The sequence below is a fragment of the Musca autumnalis genome, unplaced genomic scaffold, assembly GCF_047663935.1.
Source record: "Musca autumnalis isolate F117 unplaced genomic scaffold, ASM4766393v1 scaffold_2, whole genome shotgun sequence".
In the NCBI taxonomy this organism is placed as follows: Eukaryota; Metazoa; Arthropoda; class Insecta; order Diptera; family Muscidae; genus Musca; species Musca autumnalis.
Genome location: NW_027411755.1, coordinates 71640547 through 71663855, shown reverse-complemented (window position 1 = coordinate 71663855; position 23309 = coordinate 71640547). Strand labels below are relative to the sequence as shown.

The following is a 23309-nucleotide window of genomic DNA, read 5'->3' as shown; positions in this document are numbered from 1 at the left end:
GAAAAAGTGCTGGTGTTTGCTTGTTGATCATGATTCAATTATTTTTCGCAGGTTTGATTGTGTTACTTTTGGATGAATTGTTGCAAAAAGGTTATGACTTTGGTTCTCTCTTCATCGCCACCAACATTTGCGAAACCTATGTATGTGTAGAAGGTCTTCTCAAACACCACCGGTACAACTGGACGAGATACTGAATTCGAATGTACCGTTATTGCCTTGTACCACTTGATGGCCACTCGTAACGATAAAGTTCGTGCTTTCCGTAAATCCTTCTTCCACCAAAATTTGGCCAACTTGATAAACTTGTTGGCCACCGTTCTCGTCCTTGCCGTAGTCAACTACTTCCAAGGTTTCCGAGTTGATTTGCCCATCACATCCACTAATTCATCAACCTCCTTGGTGTTGGTGATGGCGACCCAACTCGCTCTTATCGCACCCTTCCACCTGCGCCATTCTCCTTAAGCTTGTAAAAAACTTCATGAAATCGTTTTGCTCGTTTACACAAAAAGCTTGTAGAATCAATCCTTCTGATAGTCCCAATTTACATTAGGCGAGTTTACTTGCGGCAATTGTCAGTTTGTAGGTGAGAGAGGGCGCTGAGAGGCAAAGGGTTATCATATGCCTCACCACTCTCTCTTACAAAATGACAATTGCCGCAAGTAAACTCGCCCAATGTAAATTGGGACTTAACAATTTGCTTTAAAAAATGTCAAAAGGTCGATACTCAACATCTGTTGATGATAGACGGTTCTCTCGATCGTAGTTACGAATAAAAATAAACAAACAAAACCAAAACAACAAAACATATGTGAAAGTGTTTTCTGCTTTCCTTTATCATTCTGTTTGGAAGTTTTTATGTTAATTTTTTTTAATTAAAAATTAAATAAAAAAAAACCAAATCAATTATGGACGGGGACGAAGACCCTCCCCCGTCAAGAACTGTAAAGCCCCCAGTCCCGGGGGAAATTAATAAAAGAAAAGCTCCCATCATTACTAATGAAAATAAAAATTGTAAACCAGATAATGGCGGTACTCCGAAAGGGGAAAATAATTCACCACATTCATCACAAATACAATCAAATATTGATTATACATCAATTTACAACTACAATGCCTTAAACAATACCAAAATCGAATACACCGAACATCATCCGGGGCCATTTCATGTGCTGGTCACATCAAGTACCCCAGTTTCTTCACGAAGAAAAAACTCTGAACTGCACCTTTATGCACTATTGGATACAATAGGAATGCCTTCTAATTATGTCTGCAAGAATATTGGATACAATCTATTCAGACTAACATTCAACAACTTTTCAGCCGCAAATACGTTCATACAAAACGAAATGCTGTCATCAAAACAATTAAAGGCTGAAATCCCTGAACGATACGTGCAGAGATTTTATGTCATCAGAAATGTTCCTAAAACCATCCTTGGTGAAACAATAAGAAGATCAATAGAGGCAAACAATGACATGGATGTAGTGTCTGTTTTCAGATTTATGAGGAAAAATGAAAAAGGTCAATTTGAACCCACTGAAACAGTGAAAGTAGGTGTAATTTATGATGGAATACCTCAAGAAATATTTATGTGCGGCTGCAGAATCGTTCCCGATCTTTATGTCCCTCCCGTTCGGCAATGCAAGAATTGTGGTAGACTTGGCCACATTGCTCTACACTGCAGGTCAGAAAAGAGATGCTTGAAATGTGGAAAAACCTTTGTATGTCCAAACCAATGCAAGACTGAGAAATGCTCAGATTGTTTAACTACAACTGTGTGCAAAATGAACTGCGAGCTTTCAGTGTGTATTTTGTGTAATGATACAAACCACATATCTACCGATTTCAAAAAATGTCCAAAATGGCGCGAGGAAAAGAATATAAAAAAAGAAGAGAAGTAATACAGAAGTATCCAGAAACTCAAAACTATTATGACATTTTATATGAAGATGAATATGATAATGCATTCCCAATTATAAAAACAAAACCAATGCCAAAAAGAAGTGTTAATGATGAAATAAATAGAAGAATCACAAAAGTCAAATATAGTAAAGTTGCTGCTCCAAGATCAAAGCCAAACTTGCCAACTGCAAACCCGATCCAAGTTGTTCCATCCAAACCAGTATACCAGCACCCAAACTTTTCAAAAGTTTCGAACCTAGAAAAAGAAATTACAAACTTTACAGCACAAATGTCCAAAATACTTACCTCTTTAAATTGCCCAGAAGGCCTAAATGTACTAAAGAACTTTCAGAAAACTATCTCAATAAATCCTGTTCCAGTTTCAAATAATCCATTAATCGATTCGTCAAAATCTGAGTCACCATCCTAAAAATAATAAATTTTCTTTTTTAATAAATTAATAATGAACATTCTACAATATAACATACAAAGTTTAACCAAAAATAAAAACTCCTTAGAATTTCATTTAAACAAACTAAAAATTGATATACAGTTTGTCAAGTAATTGTTTTCGAACCAAGAAAACTAACATTTTTCTGTATTAATCTATGAAAAATTACTGATAATTGGGATAAAAATGTCGGGTTTTTTGCAAAAAATAGTTGATAGACTTATTAAGGACAAGATAGGATGTATAAATAAAAAATTGACCCACGTAGTCCAAGAAAAAATAATGAAAACCCATAACTACATATAATTCAAGCTGTCAAATAAATGTTTTCGAAATTTAATGCAGGTTCCAAAATAGCCCATATGTTTGGTAAATTATTGAAAATCATGACATTTTATTAATGTTATTCTTAAAAAGGGTAAACTACTAACAAGTATCAACAATATTAGGCATATAATATCCCTACTAGGAGGGTTACAATATGGACCAAGGGAGTACCAGGTCATATTACATTTAAACAGGGTCCTATAGGTCTTATACCGGGAATATCTGAAAACTAAGGCGTTTTTTAGTTCACCAGGATGGACTGCCATCAATTACAATAAAAATTACCTACAGAATAATTAGATCAGAAGGGTTGCCAGATCGACTAAAAAGGTACCAGGTTATATAAACAGTGAACGAGGCCTCCTGTGCCCCAAAACAGGCACCGAAGTGTTTTTTTTTACTTAAAATTAATTAAGAGATAATGGCATTTCACTAAACAATCGGAAATATCACAGTAGGAGACCAATATTGCTTAGAAATGTATGGGGTAAAGGTTTCGACAATTTTCAGAAATGCATACTTCGACATATTGGACAGATTTCGCGTACTCTGCAGTACTACTGTAGTACATTTTTAGGGGGAAAATTATGTTGATGGGTAAATAATGCTTCAGTGTTATCATGGAAGCAAAAAACTTAGAGAATTCCTCTGAACTGACTATAAACAGTGGAAATCGGAGGTCTATTAAAAATCAGCATAGGCTGACAATATCTTATATATGCATTTCTAAGCGATTTTTGTACTTTTATGTCATATTTTGGTTTATTTCCCTTATCCCTTAATTCAATTTGAGTTAAATAAACAAATTTTAAGCCCTGGTGATGGATCAATGTTGCCTCGTTTACTGTTTATATAACCTGGCACGTTTTTGTTGATCTGGCAACACCCCTGATCTAATTATTCTGTAGGTAATATTTATTGTAATTGATGACAGTCCATCCTGCTGAACTAAAAAAACTCATAAAACGCCTTAGTTTTCAGATATTCCCGGTATAAGACCTATAGGACCCTGTTTAAATGTAATATGACCTGGTACTCCCTTGGTCCATATGGTAACCCTCCTAGTAGGGATATTATATGCCTAATATTGTTGATACTTGTTAGTACTCTACCCTTTTTAAGAATAACATTCATAAAATGTCGTGATATTCAAGAATTTACCAAAAATATGGGTTATTTTGGAACCTGCATTAAATTTCGAAAACATTTATTTGACAGCTTGAATTATATGTAGTTATGGGTTTTCCTTATTTTTTCTTGGACTACGTGGGTCAATTTTTTATTTATACATCCTATCTTGTCTTTAATAAGTCTACCAACTATTTTTTGCAAAAAACCCGACATTTTTATCCCAATTATCAGTAATTTTTCATAGATTAATACAGAAAAATGTTAGTTTTCTTGGTTCGAAAACAATTACTTGACAAACTGTATGTATTTTAAGTGAAATTTTCAATATTGATGAAAGCAAAAATGCAACATCAATATTAAATTATAATATTATTTCCAAAAAACGCGAAGATAACTATGGCGGTGTCGCGTTTTTAATTCACAAAAAGTTAAAATTTAAAAAAATATCATATCAAACCCCTTTTGATATACTAATATGTGAAACTACGAGTCTTTCCACAAATATAACTCTAGTCTCTGTGTATTTTCCACACTCGCTAAAGTGCAGTGACATAAAACATGAATTAGAAAAACTGTTCTCATTCCTGGAAACAAAGGCAAATGTATTCATATGCGGCGATTTTAACGCGCGGCACTCTTCATATGGAGACTGCTTTGACTCACAGCGAGGAAAACTTGTAAAAAATTTTTTTGATTCATCCAGTTTTCGTGTTCTTAACAATGGAAAATATACTTTTAAAAAACGGTTAAATGAGCCTATGGGATCGGTACTAGACCTAACATTTACAAACACCTCCCTAAATGTCGAATGGGATGTTCACCCCTTCACATTAGGTGGAAGTCATCATTTTCCAGTAATTATAAAAATTATAAGCGTTTCAAAAAAATCACAAAAATTCTTAGCTAAAAACAAACTTCTTAAAAGTTTACAAAACGCCACTCTCAATTCGTCATTCGATGATATCCAACAAACCTTTAAGGATAAAATGCAAGAAGCAACTTTTACAATTAACGAGAAAAATTCTCCAAAAGCATGGTGGGACTCAGTTGTGGAAAAAATTATAGACTGAAGATTGCTGCCCAAAAAGTATATGATTTACAAAACAATAACATAAATGCTCAAAAACTTAATGAAGCAAAAAAGAACTTTCACAATTCAGTGAAATATGCAAAAGCACATTCTTTTAAACAAAATGTTGAACAATTAAATAATGCTCCAAACTCCAAAGGTCTATTTAGACTTGTACGTGGATGCCGAAATTCGCTATCTTCATCATCACAATCAAAGTGGTCCTCTGATAATGATCAAAACTTTTTAACTCATCTAAAGAACCAAATTCCAGATAACACTCCGGTCAATTTTATTGCTGTTGAACATCAAACAACTTCCAACCTTACTCTTCAAGAATTCTCCAAGGTATTGAAAACAAAAAAGAAACCTTCGGCGGCTGGACTCGATGGTATTACATACGAAATGGTGAGTCACCTCTCAGACATGTCAAAGAAGAACTTACTTAATGCCATGAATATTGCATGGCAGAAATGTGATATTAAGGATGAATGGCGGAAAATAAAAATCGTTCCTATTCCCAAAAGAGGAAAAGACCTTGAATTGATAACCAGTTATAGGCCAATTGCGCTGATTTCCGTTTTTGTTAAAATAATCAATTTGATTATCAAGGATCGTCTACAGAATTTCTTAGATCAAAACAAAATACTGCCGCCCAACACATACGCATATAGAAAACATCTTTCGGCGTCAATGTGCATCAATGACATTCTGCACACCATCAACTACCATAAAGAAAGGGGAGATAAAGTAATTATGTTATCAATGAATGTTGAAAAAGCATACGATTGCGTCAAAATTGACGTGCTTTATAACATGTTGAAAGAACTGCACTGTCCTTTGGATCTCATTCAATGGATTATCAACTCTTTAAGACACCGTATCCTAGTCATGGGGAAAAATGAACTGGAAATATTCAACGGACTTCCTCAAGGAAGTTGTTTGAGCCCGACACTCTTCAATATATTGTTACGAATGTAACTGATAGGTTTAAGTTAGTTTAGTTTAATTTCCGTTAATTTAAAAATTTGAATTGTAACGTAAAGTTTTATTACGCAGTTACTTTATTTAAGCAACAACAATTATCATGTAGAATTATCTTCATTATTCTAGATGTTCTTTACCTTTCATTAATGTGCTTCTATTTTGTTTGCCATAGTCATGTAATTATTGTTTAGTTTGTCACTTCTTTTCTTACATTTATTTGTGGTTGTAATTACGTCATTGATCATCCCCCATGTATGTATGTGAGTATGGTTGTTCGCTTAGTGCGAATGTGCGTCTGTGTGTTCGTTGTACAGATTCGAGGTGTTGCCATATGCTCTAGATATTTCTCGAACAGGGAGACTTTGGTATATAAATGCAGGGGAACTGGCAATGACGGGTAGTCGTGTTTTAAGCGTTGAACTGAACAGATCGGTAAAAGAGTAGCTGCGTGCTAACTAGAGACTTGCTGTGTGCTTTGTAATTAAAGTCGGTTCTGAATAAGTGTAATAAAGTAAATAAAGCATTGTAGAAACGTAATCTAAAACGAACCCTGTTTTATTTGGTACAAATCGTATCGGGGAATAAAACAACGTCTACACGGACATTAGTTAAATCTAATTCCGTAACAATTGGTGTCAGGAAGTGAGATTACGATCATCCTACAATGAAGTTTAAGGATCTACGAGTGGAAGACTTGAAGAAGGAGCTAAGTAAGTTGGAGTTGTGTTCTACTGGCAACAAGGCCGAACTACAAAAACGCTTGTTGGAAGAGTTCGAGCGCCGTGGAATGAACATCGATGAATATGAGTTCGACGGTAAGGAGGAAGTCGAGTTATCGGCAAAGGACGAATCCAGCCTTGAGGAAGTTTCGTCGGTAGCTGCCAGGGGAGACGATTTGAAATCAATGCTCGCTATGATGATGGTGGAAATTAGGAAAATAGAAGGAAGTTCCATGGAAATGAATAAGAAAAGCGAAGAAACTTCCAGACTTATGATGGAAATGAAGGCAGAAAATTGTTGAATGATGGAAGAAAATTCCAGAAAATTAGAGGAAAAATTAGAAGAGAACTCTAGAAAAATCTCTAAGGGCATGGAAGAAAAACTAGAGGTAAATTCTAGAACAATTAACGAGAAACTCGAGAACATCACGATGGTGATTGAAAAGAGAGTAGAAAACGTGGAGGTTCAAATTAAAGAGTTGGATAAAAAGATTTTGTCTGTTGACGAGAAATTTCTGGCTCAAGATGAGAAGATTCTGGGCATAGAAAAGAAAATGTCGGAACTGGAAATTAAAGGCGGTCCAGTGAGAGCTATCCATAACGCGTTAAAAATTAAGCCTCCAGTGTTCGACGGCTCTACCTCTTTCAATGTGTTCAAATTACAGTTCGAGACAATGGCTGCTAGAGACTCTTGGAACGACAACGACAAAGCGGTATCACTCCTGATGTCATTGAAGGGTGATGCTGCTGACGTATTACAGAGTATTCCCGCCGCTTCTAGGAACAACTATGGAGATATAATGGCTGCTCTTGAACGTAGGTACGGTAGTGAACACAAGCAAGAGATCTACCGAATGGAACTGAGGGGAAGAGTCCAGAAGCCAAATGAGACTTTACAAGACTTTGCGGCTGATATAGAGCGGTTGGCGCAGTTGGCATATCCAGGAGAGACACATCCATTGGTGGACCGCATAAAGATTGAGACATTTGCAAGTGGTATTCGTGATCCAGAGATAAAATTTGCGACGTATGCGGCACCGATAGGAACATTTGCAGAAACCGTGTCATCTGCCCTGGCCCAAGAAACCGCGAAGATGCTGGTGAAACCTAAAGCTTACAACGTGCGGAGGCTGCAAGTTGAGGACAACAATTCCCAGACCGTTGTCGACCTGCTGAAAGATGCACTGATGCGTGTGAAACGAGGGGCTGGTAAAACGAGAAAGACTTGCTACAACTGTCGTAAAGCTGGACACATTGCACGAGAATGCATATTGCAACGACCAAGGCTCAGATCCACCTCACCGCCTTCAAAAAGCAACGACCAACCGGTGGCCAAGACTCTGCAAAGAGAGATATCAGGTGAATCAGATACAGCAAATTCTGCTAATCACGAGGCACCGCCGGGAGATGATGAAAACGATGGTCCCACAATTTCTATAGCCATAGTCCAGCAGACGAATCACAACTTAACGGTTAAAGGCTTCATCAATGGTGTATTGCGCACCTTGACATTGGACACCGGTGCAACAAAGTCCATTATTAGACCGGATTTGGTAAAAGGGAAAGTATTGCCGTTAAATGGAGTCAAATTGCGGACGGCCACAGGCGAGACTACAACGGTTCATGGAAAGGCCTACCAAAGGCTGAGCATGGGTAGAAAATCTGTAAATTTCGATTTTATAGTGGCCGATATTGTGGACGAAGTTATACTTGGCGTGGACTTCATGATTGCCTTCGACATCAACCTGGACATAAAGCACCGTGTGATGACTTGGTCCAATGTGGAAATACCGATAAATGTGGGCTACAACGAGAAAAGCAAACATCGCCCAAAGGCAGAATCCGACGAGATTGCTGTCGATGTCCGTACGCTGAAGGTGGAAGCCGCCGACAAATGGCCCGTAGGAAAGTGGAAAAATCTCGCAACGAGGAGGAAAAAGCGAAGATGTACGTCGAGGAAAGGTCCATGGGAAAGCGGCCGTACAGCAAGGAAGGACAAGTCTGATGAAGACCAGGTGGCACTTAGGAAGGTGACCACAAAGAAAGAAGGTATAACGTCACGATTCCTGGAGAGAAGGCAACGTCGTCCAGAAGAGCAAAAGACCAAAGCTGACGCAGTAAAGGGTACATCTAAATCGGTTGCCACCACTACGGAACGAGAATTGCGTCTAGTCAAGAGGAACAGGCTTAAGCGGGAGGCAGTGTTACCAATGCCCATACCACCGAGAGGGAACTGTGCCTATTCGGGACGAACAGGCTTAAGCGGGAGGCAATGTTACGAATGTAACTGATAGGTTTAAGTTAGTTTAGTTTAATTTCCGTTAATTTAAAAATTTGAATTGTAACGTAAAGTTTTATTACGCAGTTACTTTATTTAAGCAACAACAATTATCATGTAGAATTATCTTCATTATTCTAGATGTTCTTTACCTTTCATTAATGTGCTTCTATTTTGTTTGCCATAGTCATGTAATTATTGTTTAGTTTGTCACTTCTTTTCTTACATTTATTTGTGGTTGTAATTACGTCATTGATCATCCCCCATGTATGTATGTGAGTATGGTTGTTCGCTTAGGCGGCCATCAGACCATCTGCTTTTTCACATGTATGTTGTCACTTTGGGTATCCTAATATACAGAACAGCTGATGTCATACATATGAAAAAGCAGATGGTCTGATGACGGCCTTAAGTATAGTACACATTGACAAGCAAAACTGACAGTCATCGAGGTCTTTTTCGTGAATATCAAAGCCTAATTGAAAAATTTCTTTTATAATCTCTAAATAGTATCGTAAATATTGTATTTCAAACGTTTTTAGCTAAATAAAAGTTGTTATTTGCCGGAAAATTGTCCTTAAAGTACGTTGACTGTCAGTTTTGACTGTTAGTGTGTACTCCCCTTTAGTGCGAATGTGCGTCTGTGTGTTCGTTGTACAGATTCGAGGTGTTGCCATATGCTCTAGATATTTCTCGAACAGGGAGACCATGGTACAATGAAGTAGAGGTAGGCCAGGTATGAAAATCACTGAGAAATGGCACCCTGCAGCCATGGCTTAAAACGTCAAATAGCATGGTAAAATAATAATGGTAGATGTACCTGCATAGCTATCCCGTATTACAAAAACATATGGAACTTAGAGCTTCACTTTTTATATGTTAAAAGTGCCATATAGTGTAAAAACATTTCTTTAGATAGGCTCCAGAATATTCTTGTTGGAAAAGTGTTCCAAAAATAGCAAAAGTTCTTCCCAAACTTATGACAATGAAAAAAATGTCATTCACTTATTTTTTACTTGACAAGTTTGGCTAATCTGACATCGTGATTGCTGGCATCCGATTTGCTGATAAATGTCAGCAGCATTTTTACAAAATTTTAAATTTTTACATTCCCGTACTTTTGGAACAAATTTAAATTAATATCAATATTTGATAAATTGTTCATTCGTAAGTTTTGCTAAAAAATCAACAATTTTATTTTGCCACGCGAATGCACATTATTTGACCTTGTTGTCAATTTTAAGATATAGTGTTACAGCAGAATTTTTTTGTTGGAACAATTCAGCGATACATCTACCTTTATGATTGCATAATGTCAAAAACAGTACAAAATGTCAACCCTGCGTTTGACAGATTAGGCCATAAAAAGAAAAAAATTGTAATCAGCTGTTAGCTGTGGCCTACCTTTACTTTATTCTACCATGAGGGAGACTTTGGTATATAAATGCAGGGGAACTGGCAATGACGGGTAGTCGTGTTTTAAGCGTTGAACTGAACAGATCGGTAAAAGAGTAGCTGCGTGCTAACTAGAGACTTGCTGTGTGCTTCGTAATTAAAGTCGGTTCTGAATAAGTGTAATAAAGTAAATAAAGCATTGTAGAAACGTAATCTAAAACGAACCCTGTTTTATTTGGTACAAATCGTATCGGGGAATAAAACAACGTCTACACGGACATTAGTTAAATCTAATTCCGTAACAATATATACACTAGGCCTTCATGGTATTGTTAATGAAAATACTTATATGTTTCAGTTTGCGGATGATTTCATCTTGCTGTCTACAAACAAGGACTTTGATATCGCCAATTACAATCTTCAACAGAAATTAAACTCTTTCCACCAGATTCTTTCGAAATTAAATCTCAAACAAAACTATGATAAAACGGCTATGATGTACGTGGCTAAAGGAACCAGGAAGATTCCAAATGTACACATTCAAGGCACTGCAATAAAAGCGGTCAATATGATCAAGTTTCTTGGAAGAAATATAAAAAACAGTCTTACCTTAAAAGAACATTATGATGATGTAATGGCTTCATGCAACAACTCGATAAACGCACTAAAAATGATAACTTCAGTCCGAAAAGGAATTAATCCAAAAACTGCAATTACTCTATCCAAATCGCTCATATGCTCCAAAACGGAATATTCAATCTCGTCAATGGCGCATATGCCAACCTATATAAACCGTAAAGTTACCACTTTTCAAAACCAGACATTCAGGAGAAGTCTTGGACTTACACCATCTACTCCAGTTCACACAATATATGCCCTAGCTTTGTGTCTACCACCAGAACAGCGTTCGCAGTATTTAGCATCTAAAGAATTAATTAAATTCAAGATCTTCCATAGACACACCTATGATAAAATCACCAAAGCACCATCTGCAAAAACCAGTTTAGGCATGGTTTATACGAAATTTAAACATATTTTCGACAATATAAAAATAAATGAAAATGTCTTACCAACTAATAAGGTATCCTTTCTGCTGAACATCTTCAATTCGTCCAAAAACAACCAATCAAAGGAATTCTTTAAAGCAACACTGCAAGAAAAACTTGATGACATCAGATTTGTAGGTGCCTCAATTTGGGCGACAGATGCATCGGTGACAAATAATTGTACTGGCTGCGCAGTTTGTAATATCTCATGCGATCACAACTTTCTCTTTAAGATAGATTCGAAACTATCATCCCTAATGGGGGAGCTTCACTCTATAAATAAAGCAATTGATATAATTTTGGAAGATGGCATTGAAAAGGCAGTTATCCTCACTGATAGCAAAAACGCACTACTCGTCTTGAAAAATAACTCATCGCACAACTATCTGGCCAACGATATTATGCACAAAATCAACAACTCCTCGATTGGAAATATCACCTTTATATGGACACCGTCCCACATCGGTATTCCGGCAAATGAACGAGCAGACCAATTTGCAAAGTATGCGGTAGATGTAGGCTGCTTAATTCCATCACAGTTAGCTGTCAAAGATGGCTACTCGAAAATATATGAACTCCTATGGGAGGAATGGGTTAACAATTACAAGGAAATCTCAAATACAAAAGGATCTTACTTCTTCCAGTTTTTCCCAGAACCACCAAGAAGTCATTGGCACTCTGGTTCATCTCTAGCACCAGATGACATAAAACTCATCAACAGATTGTTTGTAGGGCATACCTACGGAAAAAACTACCTCCATAAAATGAAAATTGCCAGCACCAACATATGTGAAGACTGCAACACAGTGGAAACTGATGACCATGTTATTTTCAGATGCTGCAATTATAATACAATAAGAAATAATTTTACTTTCTTCAAAAAATTCAACAACTTACCCAGTCTACTAAAAAATCACTCGCACTCAATACTACAAGAACTATGCAGATTCATTCATAAAGCAAAAATATGTTTATAAACACAACATAGAAACAACCATCAAAAGAGAACACACAAAAATCGATAACGATACTATCACATCGTAAGTGCTGTTTTACATTTAAGCGATTTCTCTTACGATTTTTTGTCTCCTCTTTGTGGTGGTTATTCTTGTTAGGCAGAGTTGCAAAACATAGTAAGAGAAATTGAAACAAAATTTAGTTTTGCAATGAATTTTGTGCATAAAAAAGTCATTTAAAGCATAAAATGATTATTTGTTATAAGCATTTTAAAATTTGTATAACATATTTTTATAAAATACCTTCTTTTACATTAAGTATTTTTAACAAAATGTACACTTGGTACCATGTTACAAAAAAATGCAACCCTGTGTGTGAAATTTACGAAGATGAGCAAAGAGGAGACAAAAAATCGTAAGACAAATCGCTTAAATGTAAAACAGCACTAACTCAGCTGTGGTTCACGATTACTTTGGGTAATCGACCAACCCCATTAAAATCCAAAAAAAAAAAATGTCAAAATTTTCGATAGTATCGATATAAAAAACTATTCAACGATATTGGCGTAACAAATTAAGTATCGATATTTCCATCGATGGTTTGCCAGCTCTAGTTATTTAGGTTTAGCAGTAAATTCCATTTTACGCCTTGCTATGCGTTGTGCGTTCTTCCGTGGTCTCCGTTCAAGTTACGTGACCGTGAAGGTAAAATGTTTGCGTTCTCAATAACTCGACTACTTTTGTTGACATCTGAAACGCTTCTCGCGCCGTTCGCCTTTGTCATTCCAATAAGAAGTTGATATATTTTTCTATTTTGATAAATTTTATTAAATTTTAACAAAACACAAAACAATGTCTTTGGAATGTCCAACAAATCCGGTGTATAATACCTCGGTGGAACAAAAACTTAAATCGAAAAATGCCGCTAAATTACATCGCTATGGAGCAGCCAAGTTACGGGACATATTGAGAGAGGTTGGTTTCCAATATTATATCTTAAATTTGTAGTGAATGGCATTAACTGTTGCTATTTTTCCACTGTAGAAATGTGTTATACGTGCCAAGGAGGCACGTCAACAATGTTATAGCCAAGGACGCTTGGATGAAGAGGGAAAAGCCATTTTGAGTAAGGTAATGTTTTAGATAAAAATTTAAGTATATGTGAAATCCTTAAGGGTGTGCTTTGTCTTTCGTTCAGATATCCATCAATGACATTCTGCGCGAAGAACTAGCTGAGCTAGAACATGACATCGAATTGCAGAATGAAATTTACAATGAAATATTGGAAGAATTCAATGAATGGTTTGCCCAAGAATTAGAAAATGAGGAAAACTATTTGTTAGAGGTGGCTGAGTCACAAGCTTTGGTATGTCCCGTTTGTCAGGTTAATAATGTTGTTGCCTATAAGACAAATGACCAATTCAACTATAGATGTAAATGTAATGCCAAGTAAGTAAGAATTTCGACAAGTGCAGTTTGGAGATGTGGTGGGGATGAAGATGCTACAAATTTTATTTTGTGAATTGTGTTTGGGTTGTTTTGATTTAGAAACTTCCTTATGTTACACGGCATTTCTTTCTTAACTGCATTTGTGGGATATTTGCTTTATGAAATATTTATAATTTTTACTTTCCAGTTTTTTCTTTGCACTGGACATGCCTTCATTACAAACAGAGTTGTTGGCCCGTGTTGATACTCACGAAAAAACCTGCTTGAACAAACTAAATTTCTTTGTAAATCCTTTGAATAATAAATTAGAGGCCCTATGTGAAAATTGTGATTATTTTTGTAGTTTGTAAGATAAGCCTTTGTATACTTACTTAGATAATCTTGAAGATGTTATTTGCACTTTGAATATCAGTGGAATTAATTTAAATCATCATTGTTAAAGGTTAAATATAAAAAATATGAATTAAGTGTGATTTTATTTTATAAATAAGTTGTTTTATTTTGGAATCATTTGAATAAAAAATTAACAAAAAAAAAAAAAACTTCACGAATTGATTAATCATTTTCAACAACATTATTTTTGCGCTTTAGAAAATTATGCATAAGGCTTCTCCTGGGAAGGAAGGTACCGCTAAAAAAGATAAGCCTAATTGACAATCTACTCCTATAATTACTAACCACAGCAAGAAATGTTGCATTTTTCAGCAGGATGTGTATCGCGATAATGTGAATGGAATAATGTGCATACATGGCATTACATAGGCGTACGGATTAACCATTGACTACGGTCCCATAAATTCATAAATTCTTCCCAACACACGTTCAATAAACTAAAATAAAATAGATTAAAAACAGCAAAAACACAATTACGTCGAATTTATTTCATTGATTTATCATTTTGTTATTTCCTTTATCTGATATTTGTTTCGTATTTCAATAAATCTTCAATGCGGTTTAGGTCGTATTTTTGCCTTAAAAAATATTTCTAAATTTCGTTTTCACTATTTTTTGTATTCAACTCAATCTATTGTCTCTAATCCTTTTCAACCTCTTGATTACATTTACCCAATACATCCTATATTATATCTATATAAACATTATCTTATAGGTTTTGTAAAATCAATAACCCACACTCTCATTTATAACACTCAGTTGTTGTCGTATGATACAAAATAAATAAAGAAAATAAGAAAACGTTCTGAGCGTTAAACCAGGCTCGAAAGATGAAAACACAGAGTGCTTCTACGACCTCTTGTTCTTGGGAAGTCAGATGGGAAGTAGTTTTAAAACATTCTCGCCTACATCGAACTTGGATTTGTCAATCGCAGACTATTCTTATAGAAACCGCGTGAATATGTTTAGTTGATGTCCGGATGTGCTGCCAAACTTGCAGTCAAAAATCCCTCTCAACAATACTTCTAATAAGTCTGTACGCAGGTACAGAAGCTCTCGACCTAACATCTGCTCTAGCGGGTAAGACCCCATTACTCTAGGCATTCGTACCCTGCTAAGTCTTGTTTCTCCCCTGAGCTACTGTCAGTTTCAGGAACACCCATGAGTTGTTCTTTACCCCCATATCAGATGATACCAGAACAGCAACCCGTTCTTTCTGCCCTGTTTTGGGAATACCTTGTTTTGGGGTATCTTAACTCTTCCTTGAAGTTGTTGCGAGTATTTTTCACTGTTTATTCTCCGGAATAAACGGATAAATCTTCTAAAGATCTTATATTTGTTGGGTCCTCTCCGAGAGCTTCTACTGTAGATAAAATGATACGATTAACGTTCCTATAGGACACTTTACGGGGGTCCAGTAGCAATGACAATTTCATGGTTAGGAGTTCTTGTTGAAGCCGCGCTTGATTATTTTCGGGACAGATGGTTCTTCAGATTCTACGAAGCGTTTAGCTTCAAAAGAAGACCTAGAACTCATTGAAAATCTATTGAAATACGAGAACATAGACAGAAAAAGGAAATAGAAAACGATAAATCACCTGTGGTATCTTAGTCCTGAACTTGTTGGGTTGGCATTGTTTGATCCGACAGTGCAAAACACCGTAAAGAGTGAAATGGCCACAAAAATCTTAACAAAGCGAAGATGGAAACTTCTCCGGAAATATTCGACCCAAAATTACAAAAGAACAACTGTTCGAAATTCCTAAAACAGGTCACATTAACTTCGAGTCGAGCCCACCACAGATTACAACCACTTAATTACAAAGGACGAACAACTAAAACAATGCGTTCTCCAAGTAGTCGGATGTACCCAGATAGGCTCCATTTTCGCCCTTAGGCGTACGTAGTTACGTCAATCGGGACAATGGCTTTCTATCTCGAATTCAGTAATATTTACGTATTTTGTTTTTGAACATAAAATGAACAGAATGGCCTTTAATTTAATGCATAATACGGCAAATAGCTTTAACCGTTCCACAGATATGGGTCGCCGATAGAGACGAGATTTTCATAACTTCGAGGCCCCAGTTGCACGTGTTAACTAATTCCAATTGTGCTTAATTGGCTATCTTAATCTTAAATCTATCTGAACTCTAATCTAAGTAAACAGTTTAGGCGGCACCCTCCGCCTAAAAAAAATCCGACATCGATTTCTTCCCTTTGAGTTAAAACCAGCCTAAAGCTACAAATTAAGACAAAGAAAATATTGAATTTACATAATATGATTGTTATTTTATCAAATTTTATATTTTTGCATAGTTTAACAATAAAAAATAGTATTACAATACCATATACCCTACACCAAACTGTCGTAAGAGGTATCAATAACATAATAATCTTCTAAAAAATCGACGTTAAATGGCCAACAGTCTTAATTTAGGACACTTTAAATTTTTTTGATGATTTTTTACAACTTTAATGTACATTTTACGACTTTTATGACGATTTTCGCATATTTTTTGCATATTCTGCATATTGTTGCATATTTTGGCATATTCTTTGAATATTTTTTGCAAATATTTTGCATATTTTTGATATGACCGCAAATATTAAAATGCCTAGATCCAAAATTTGAGTCCAATCGCATAAGAAATAAAAAACTTGCCAAAATCCGATGTCTAATTATTACAATCTATCTATCTATCTATATACTATATCTATATATATAAAAATGGTGTAAAAAATGTATAGTAATTCATAAAATGAGAACGGCTAGGCCGATTTCTGTAAAATTTTTTGTCAGTTATTCGTATTTTCGAGGAGAAGGTCTTTACGGAAGAAAATTTTGGAAAATCTCTCTGGAAAAGTCGGAAAATTGGAAAAATCGAAAATTGAGTTTTTGTATGAAATTTTATTCCTTAGTAGCGAGACGAAGTTCGCCGGGTCCGCTAGTATATGTATAAAAATGGTGTAAAAAATGTATAGTAATTCATAAAATGAGAACGGCTAGGCCGATTTCTGTAAAATTTTTTGTCAGTTATTCGTATTTTCGAGGAGAAGGTCTTTACGGAAGAAAATTTTGGAAAATCTCTCTGGAAAAGTCGGGAAATTGGAAAAATCGAAAATTGAGGTTTTGTATGAAATTGTATTCCTTAATAGCGAGACGAAGTTCGCCGGGTCCGCTAGTTTTGTATATTTTTTCAACATATCGTCTGCTCCGTCGGAAAAGGTCGTAAGTCCACTTTTTTGGAAATCGCGTTTTTGTTACAGGATGATAGTACAAGTCAAAACACGTCGTATGATACAAAGAAAATGATAGTATGTCGCGTTTTTCTATATGTTTTGCCCTTGTCGGAAAAGGTCGTAAGTCCACAAAACGTACAAATTTGACTACGAAAAGGTCGTAAGTCCACAGGAAAATGTATACTTTAAAAGAATTCTACAGCTAATGTAGTTCAGGTATAATGTTTAACGTCATCCATGGTTGGGGTACAATGTAAAGAACTAGCCCACACCTTTGGATGATAATCGGATGATATTTGGCGGAGCCTGTGGACCAAACTTTTGAACAAAAATGTGATTATTTCTATATTGCAACAAAAACTAACATTTGAAATCTATTTTCCCCTATAAGCGAACAGATTATGAAAGATGGACTTCTGGCCTTCTCATTGATACAAACTGGTAATTTGTGGTTTCTCTAGGGACATTTATTCACATAACGAGATTAGTTTGTATTCTGAATTCAATAAAGTAATACCTTCTAACGGACGGGAAAGTGCAATGTTTTTATTATTAAATGATTCTAAAATTATAATTGATTGAAATGTTATTAAACTAAGAAGACGTAATGCTTTTGCTAACAAAGCGCAGTATGAATTTTGAATGGAATTAGACGATGGTGTCATGGGTCTAGTTCCCTATGGTTTTCACGGTGATTCTGAAAGCTCTGATGATAAACTTCCTAAACGCAGGAAAACATTACATGCTGAAGGTTCTACATGATTTGCAGACAAAAACAAAAGATGCAGGGAGTTGGGGCAGAAATACTTGGGAAAACAAAAAAGGACAATATTTGGGATTACAATGTAGCTAAGAAACCACGTACATTAACGGAATTAATCATGAAATTTAATTGAAGGAAAAGGTCGTAAGGCAAAAATACAAGGTCGTAAGTACAACGTGTCATGTTTTATATTAAATATCAGCCTTGAAACAGTTTATATTACCTTTCCTATGTCAATTATATTTTTTGCATCGCAAATTAGTTGGGATAAGCAAGTGACTATCAATAACAAGTAAGAACGTCGTTAAATTCGGCCTGGCCGAACTTGTTATACCCTCCTCCATGAGTTATATAAAATTTTACTTCAATTATTTTCCTTTCGTTTATGAAGTAGAATACCAAATGTCAGCAATTTCGGTAAAACAATGTGGTTAACCTTCAAAATACCGAAATTCGGGAGGCACCGTTCTATGGGGCTATATGAAGGCGTGGATCTATAAAGAAAAATTTATGGGAGAAAGTTTTATACCCCGAACGAAGAATAAATACCAAATTTCAGCCATTTCGGAGGAATATTGAGGTCACACCTTCAAAATACCGGAAATAGGGGGGTACCGTTCTATGGGGGCTATATGAAGGCGTCAATACCAAACATCCTAGAAGTAATAGAAACTTCTATACCAAACCACGAAGATTTATCTTAAAAATTGCGATATGCAATTTTAACATACCGTCAAATAACTGATGGCTTGAGGCATGCCGACTGTGTCCACCTTCTTATAATGTATCTTAAATACCTGATGAAACTATAGCTATCGATGATATGTTGCCATCTAATCTAAACACTTGCTTTCTAAGACCAAAGCATCGTTATGCATAACATCTGGTATTTCCATTGATTTGTAGCATATTTAAGAAAGTGGGAGTGGTCCGGTCTTTTTCCTAAAATATGTACCCAGGATTGGGAAAACGGAATCGTTCGTAAGTTTTATATATATAGCGCATTTAAAAACAAGTAAGCCAAGGCTACAGTCACACGGGGCCGACCTTGTAATACCCTACACCTTTGCCCCTGGGAATTAGCTTTCCACATATCAAAATTTCTTTATGGAACAAATAAACTTAATGTAAGAAGTAAATTTGTGGATTCTGGTACCGTATCACACCAAGCTTAAATAATAACATAATAATTGTTTCAGAAACATCTCAAAAGGGTCAACGCTCAATGATATGGAAACCACAGCTTATCTCCGAGTCCAAACGGCGTGTCCTATGACACCACTTGTAGAGTAGTTTTACATGACTGAAATACTCAGAAAATGTCGCAAACCTGACTGAAGGATATTTTGCAACCGTTGAAAATTTGATTTTGCCTGGCTGGGGAATCATTTTGAAAAAAGGTGGCAAAGCGACCCATGCTGCAATGTATGTATAACAAGTGAGCAAAGGCTATAGTCGGGACGGGGCCGACCATGTGATACCCTACACCACTACCCCTGTGCATAAGCTTTTCACTGGTAAACATTTATTTTAGGGAATATAATCCGACTACCACCAAACATATTTTGGTTTTTAATCAAAAAATATGCCTCATTCTCTCTGGGACCCACATAAGCAACCAAAATTTTGTGACCATCCGATCAAAATTTCGACCTGTAGAATGGAAGAATTGGATGCATTACCGACTATTGTGGTATATTCCTTGTTTGGCCACCTTCGCCAACCTACTTTACACCAATGTACAGGTAATATTTTCTTCTTCCATTGACAGGCTTTGCCGTTAAAATAACCCTACTAGAAATCGATATATTCACAAAGAATACAATTTAGAATTTGTCTCCACATGAGTTTTTCCCCATTCCGATCCTTAAATATTATCCGACTATCACCAAAATCAACAGGCATCTTCCTCTGTGGGGCCCCCATCAACCACCAAAAATTCGTGACTCTCCAATCAAAAGTCCAAACTGTAGCGTGATTACAAAAAATGAAAAAATTGGATATATTATATTTTATAATATATTTTGCGATATCTCGGTTGTTTGCCCACTTACTCCAACATACTTTGCGTCAATGTAAAGAACATATTTTCTTCTTCCATTGGCGGGCTTTCCTTTTGGAATACTCCTACTAGAAGCGGAAATATTCTCATAAGAAAAAAAAACGTTGACTTTTCTCCACATAAGCTTTTCGCTTATTCCGACTCCTGACTATTATCCGACCATCACCAAAATAAATAGGCTTCTTCCTCCGTGGGACCCGCATAAAATTCCAAAAACTTCGTGACGATCCGATCAAAATTGCGACCTGTAGCGTGGTTACAAAAAATCGGAAAATGGGATGCATTAACGACTATTGCGATATCTCTGTTGTTTGAGCAGCTACGACAACCTACTTTACATCATTGTAAAGGTGATATTTTCTACTTTCCTTGCCAGGTTTTGCTTTTAATACACCTCTTAAATAAACAGAGATATTGGCTTTGAAATAAAACGTTGACCATTCTCCAAATAAGTTTTTGCCCATTCCGACCCCTTAATATTATCCGACCATCATTAAAATCAGTAGGCTTCTTCCTCTGTGGGACCCCCATTAACCCCCAAAACTTCGTGACGATCCGATCAAAATTGCGACCTGTGGCGTGATTACAAAAAAATCGGAAAATGCGATGCGTTATCGGCCATTGCCATATCTCTGCTATTTTACCACCTACGACAACCTACTTTACATCGTTGTAAAGGTGATATTTTCTACTTTCCTTGCCAGGTTTTGCTTTTGATATACCTCTTAAAGAATCAGAGATATTGGCTTTGAAATAAAATGTTGACTTTTGTCCAAATAAGTTTTTTGCCCATTCCGACCCCTAAATATTATCCGACCATCGCCAAAATCAATAGGCTTCTTCCTCTGTGAGAACCTTATTAACCCTCAAAATTTCGTGACGATTCGATTAAAATTGGGACCTGTAGCGTGATTTCCAAAAAAAAATGGATAAATGGGATGTATTACCGACTATTGCGATATCTCCGTTATTTGGTTACCTACGCCGACCTAGTTTACGTCATTGTAAAGACGGGATCTTCTACTTTCATAGTCAGGCTTTGCTTTTGGAAAGTTTCCAACCATTGCTGTGATATTCGTCAATATAATTAAAATCGCAAAAATTAAAATTGGGGTTTTATTTGCTACTATTGTGATATCTTCGTTGTTTGATCACCTACGAGCACCTACTTTACATCAGTAGAAAGGTGATATTTTCTACTTTCATTGTCAGGTTTTGCTTTTGGTATAGCCTATGTAGAAGCTGATATATTCGCTTTGGAAAAAAACGTTGTCTTTTTATCCACCTAAGTTTTTTGCCCTTTCCGATCCCTAAATATTATCCGACCATCACCAAAATCATTCCCCTCTGGGACCCCCATCAACATCCAAAATTTCGTGACGATCCGATCAAAATTGCGACCTGTAGCGTGATTACAAGGTTTAGATGGACAGACGGACTGACGGACGGACACACATAGCCAGATCGACTCAGCTCGTCGAGACATTCATTTTGGTATATATAAGTATGGGTCTACGACCATTATTTCGATGCGTTACAAACTTTTTGGCCAAAACCAACTTATAATACCCTCCCCACATAGTGGTGTAGGGTATAAAAATCCAATTGGACAATTAAAACGTTAGGGCACCATGTAATTTGCAATAATGCAACAACAAGGAATAGGAAAATGTGGTTCTCTACACAAAACCCATTATATATTTAGCAGTAGGCCCGTTACTTTCTTGAAATTTTCATCTGGGGGAAGATCAGTAGTTCTATTTTCATATGTAGTCTACTTTGCCGCTATATGCCCTCCAGGAAATAAAATATAGACCAAAAATATTTCGTATTTTTCATACAGAAATAAAGATCCATTTCACCCGCTAAATAATATTAGATCATTATCCAAAATTGTAAGCATCTTCGTCTACCTAAACTTTTACCTCGTTCAAAATTTCGTGATTATTGAGCTATAAATGCGAACTCTAGCGTGTTTATGATAACACTACAAACAAATAAGAGGGTATATTATGCTGTAACTCTGTGATCTTATTATGTACACCAACACAATTGACATCAATAAAAATGTCAAGCGTTCCTCTTCCAAGTATAGGTTACTTGCCCGGAATGTCTCTTCCAGGGATAAATATATTAAATTAAATTTTTTCACAATTTTCACACAAAAGTTTTGGTCCATTTAACCCTCTTAATATTATCTGATCTAAGGCTCAAATTGCAAGCTTCTTCTTTGACACATACTCTTAGCTTATTTAAAATTTCGAGGCGATATGTCTATTATTGCGACCTACAGAGCATCTACAAAATCGGATAAAAACTATGTTTTTGGTCCATTTAAGCCGCTAAATATTTCACGATCACCACCAATTAAAATATCGATCCATTCTGATGTGAAACCGACCTCCATACCAAATTTCGTGACGATCAGTCCATTATTGCGGCCTGGAGTTTGATTACAATTTATAATGGACAGGCGGACACACGGACGGACACACATCTCAAAATCGCTTTATCTTGCCGAGATATGAAGATTGGTATATCACATTGGGGGTCTCCGACGAATATTTCGCGGCGATACATGAATTTTTACCAAAACAAACTTATAATACCTTTTCCACACAGTGGTGTAGGGTATAAATAGGGCACAGGTGTAACCCGCTCCTCCGAAATTCATCAAAATATATAGCCTACTTCCACCAAGGGACATCCCTGTGCATAATCTGAAAATTACATGGAATAAGTACTTAGGGTCGGAGATTCAACAACCGTTGCCTCGCATATTATTTTCTGACCGATACTTTCATAACTTTTGCAATAAAGCGTTTTTTAAAAAATAGGGCCTGCCCCGCCCCCTCAGAAATTCAAAAAAATATAAAGCCTATTTCCACCTCGGTTGTTCCTAGTACATTTTCTGAAATTTTCAACAAAAAACAAAAAAATAGGTTCAGCCGTTTTTGAGTCTATGCGGAACATACAAACATACACACATTGTCTTTTATATATAAGATTTCACCAAAAAGTTTTAGTCCATTAAACCCGCTAATAATTATCCCATCACCATGTTAAATTGCAAGCTTATTCTTTGTCTTAAACTCAAATCATTCTTAAAATGTCGCTCCGATCGGAATATTACTGCGA

The 23309-nt window shown here is 36.1% G+C and overlaps 1 protein-coding gene and 1 long non-coding RNA gene across 3 annotated transcripts; one reads left to right on the top strand and one right to left on the bottom strand.

The window, feature by feature from the left end:
• Nucleotides 1-1991: 1991 nt before the first annotated feature.
• LOC141394070 (uncharacterized) lies at nucleotides 1992-12325 on the bottom strand. Of its 2 annotated transcripts, XR_012410249.1 has the most exons (8): nucleotides 12203-12318; nucleotides 11941-12143; nucleotides 11640-11883; nucleotides 11330-11578; nucleotides 11106-11248; nucleotides 10869-11042; nucleotides 2209-2328; nucleotides 1992-2158 (listed from the first exon to the last, which is right to left on the bottom strand). It is a non-coding gene; the product is annotated as an uncharacterized lncRNA (long non-coding RNA). The 2 variants fall into 2 exon arrangements; XR_012410250.1 differs by lacking the exons at nucleotides 1992-2158; nucleotides 2209-2328 and adding an exon at nucleotides 8939-10807 and having other exon boundaries at nucleotides 12203-12325.
• Nucleotides 12326-12987: 662 nt separating this feature from the next.
• On the top strand, nucleotides 12988-14252 carry Ripalpha (RPA-interacting protein alpha). Its single transcript, XM_073965790.1, has 4 exons — nucleotides 12988-13236; nucleotides 13306-13392; nucleotides 13460-13710; nucleotides 13898-14252. Exons 1-4 carry the CDS (start codon nucleotides 13114-13116, stop codon nucleotides 14058-14060), a joined length of 624 nt encoding a protein of 207 aa, XP_073821891.1. The 5' UTR covers nucleotides 12988-13113; the 3' UTR covers nucleotides 14061-14252.
• The last annotated feature ends 9057 nt before the right edge of the window (nucleotides 14253-23309 follow it).

Coding starts and splice junctions, on each gene's coding strand:
- Ripalpha (XM_073965790.1), top strand. CDS start 13,114: ATGTCTTTGGAATGTCCAACAAATCCGGTGTATAATACCTCGGTGGAA. Junction 13,237..13,305: donor TACGGGACATATTGAGAGAG/GTTGGTTTCCAA, acceptor TTTCCACTGTAG/AAATGTGTTATACGTGCCAA. Junction 13,393..13,459: donor GAAAAGCCATTTTGAGTAAG/GTAATGTTTTAG, acceptor TCTTTCGTTCAG/ATATCCATCAATGACATTCT.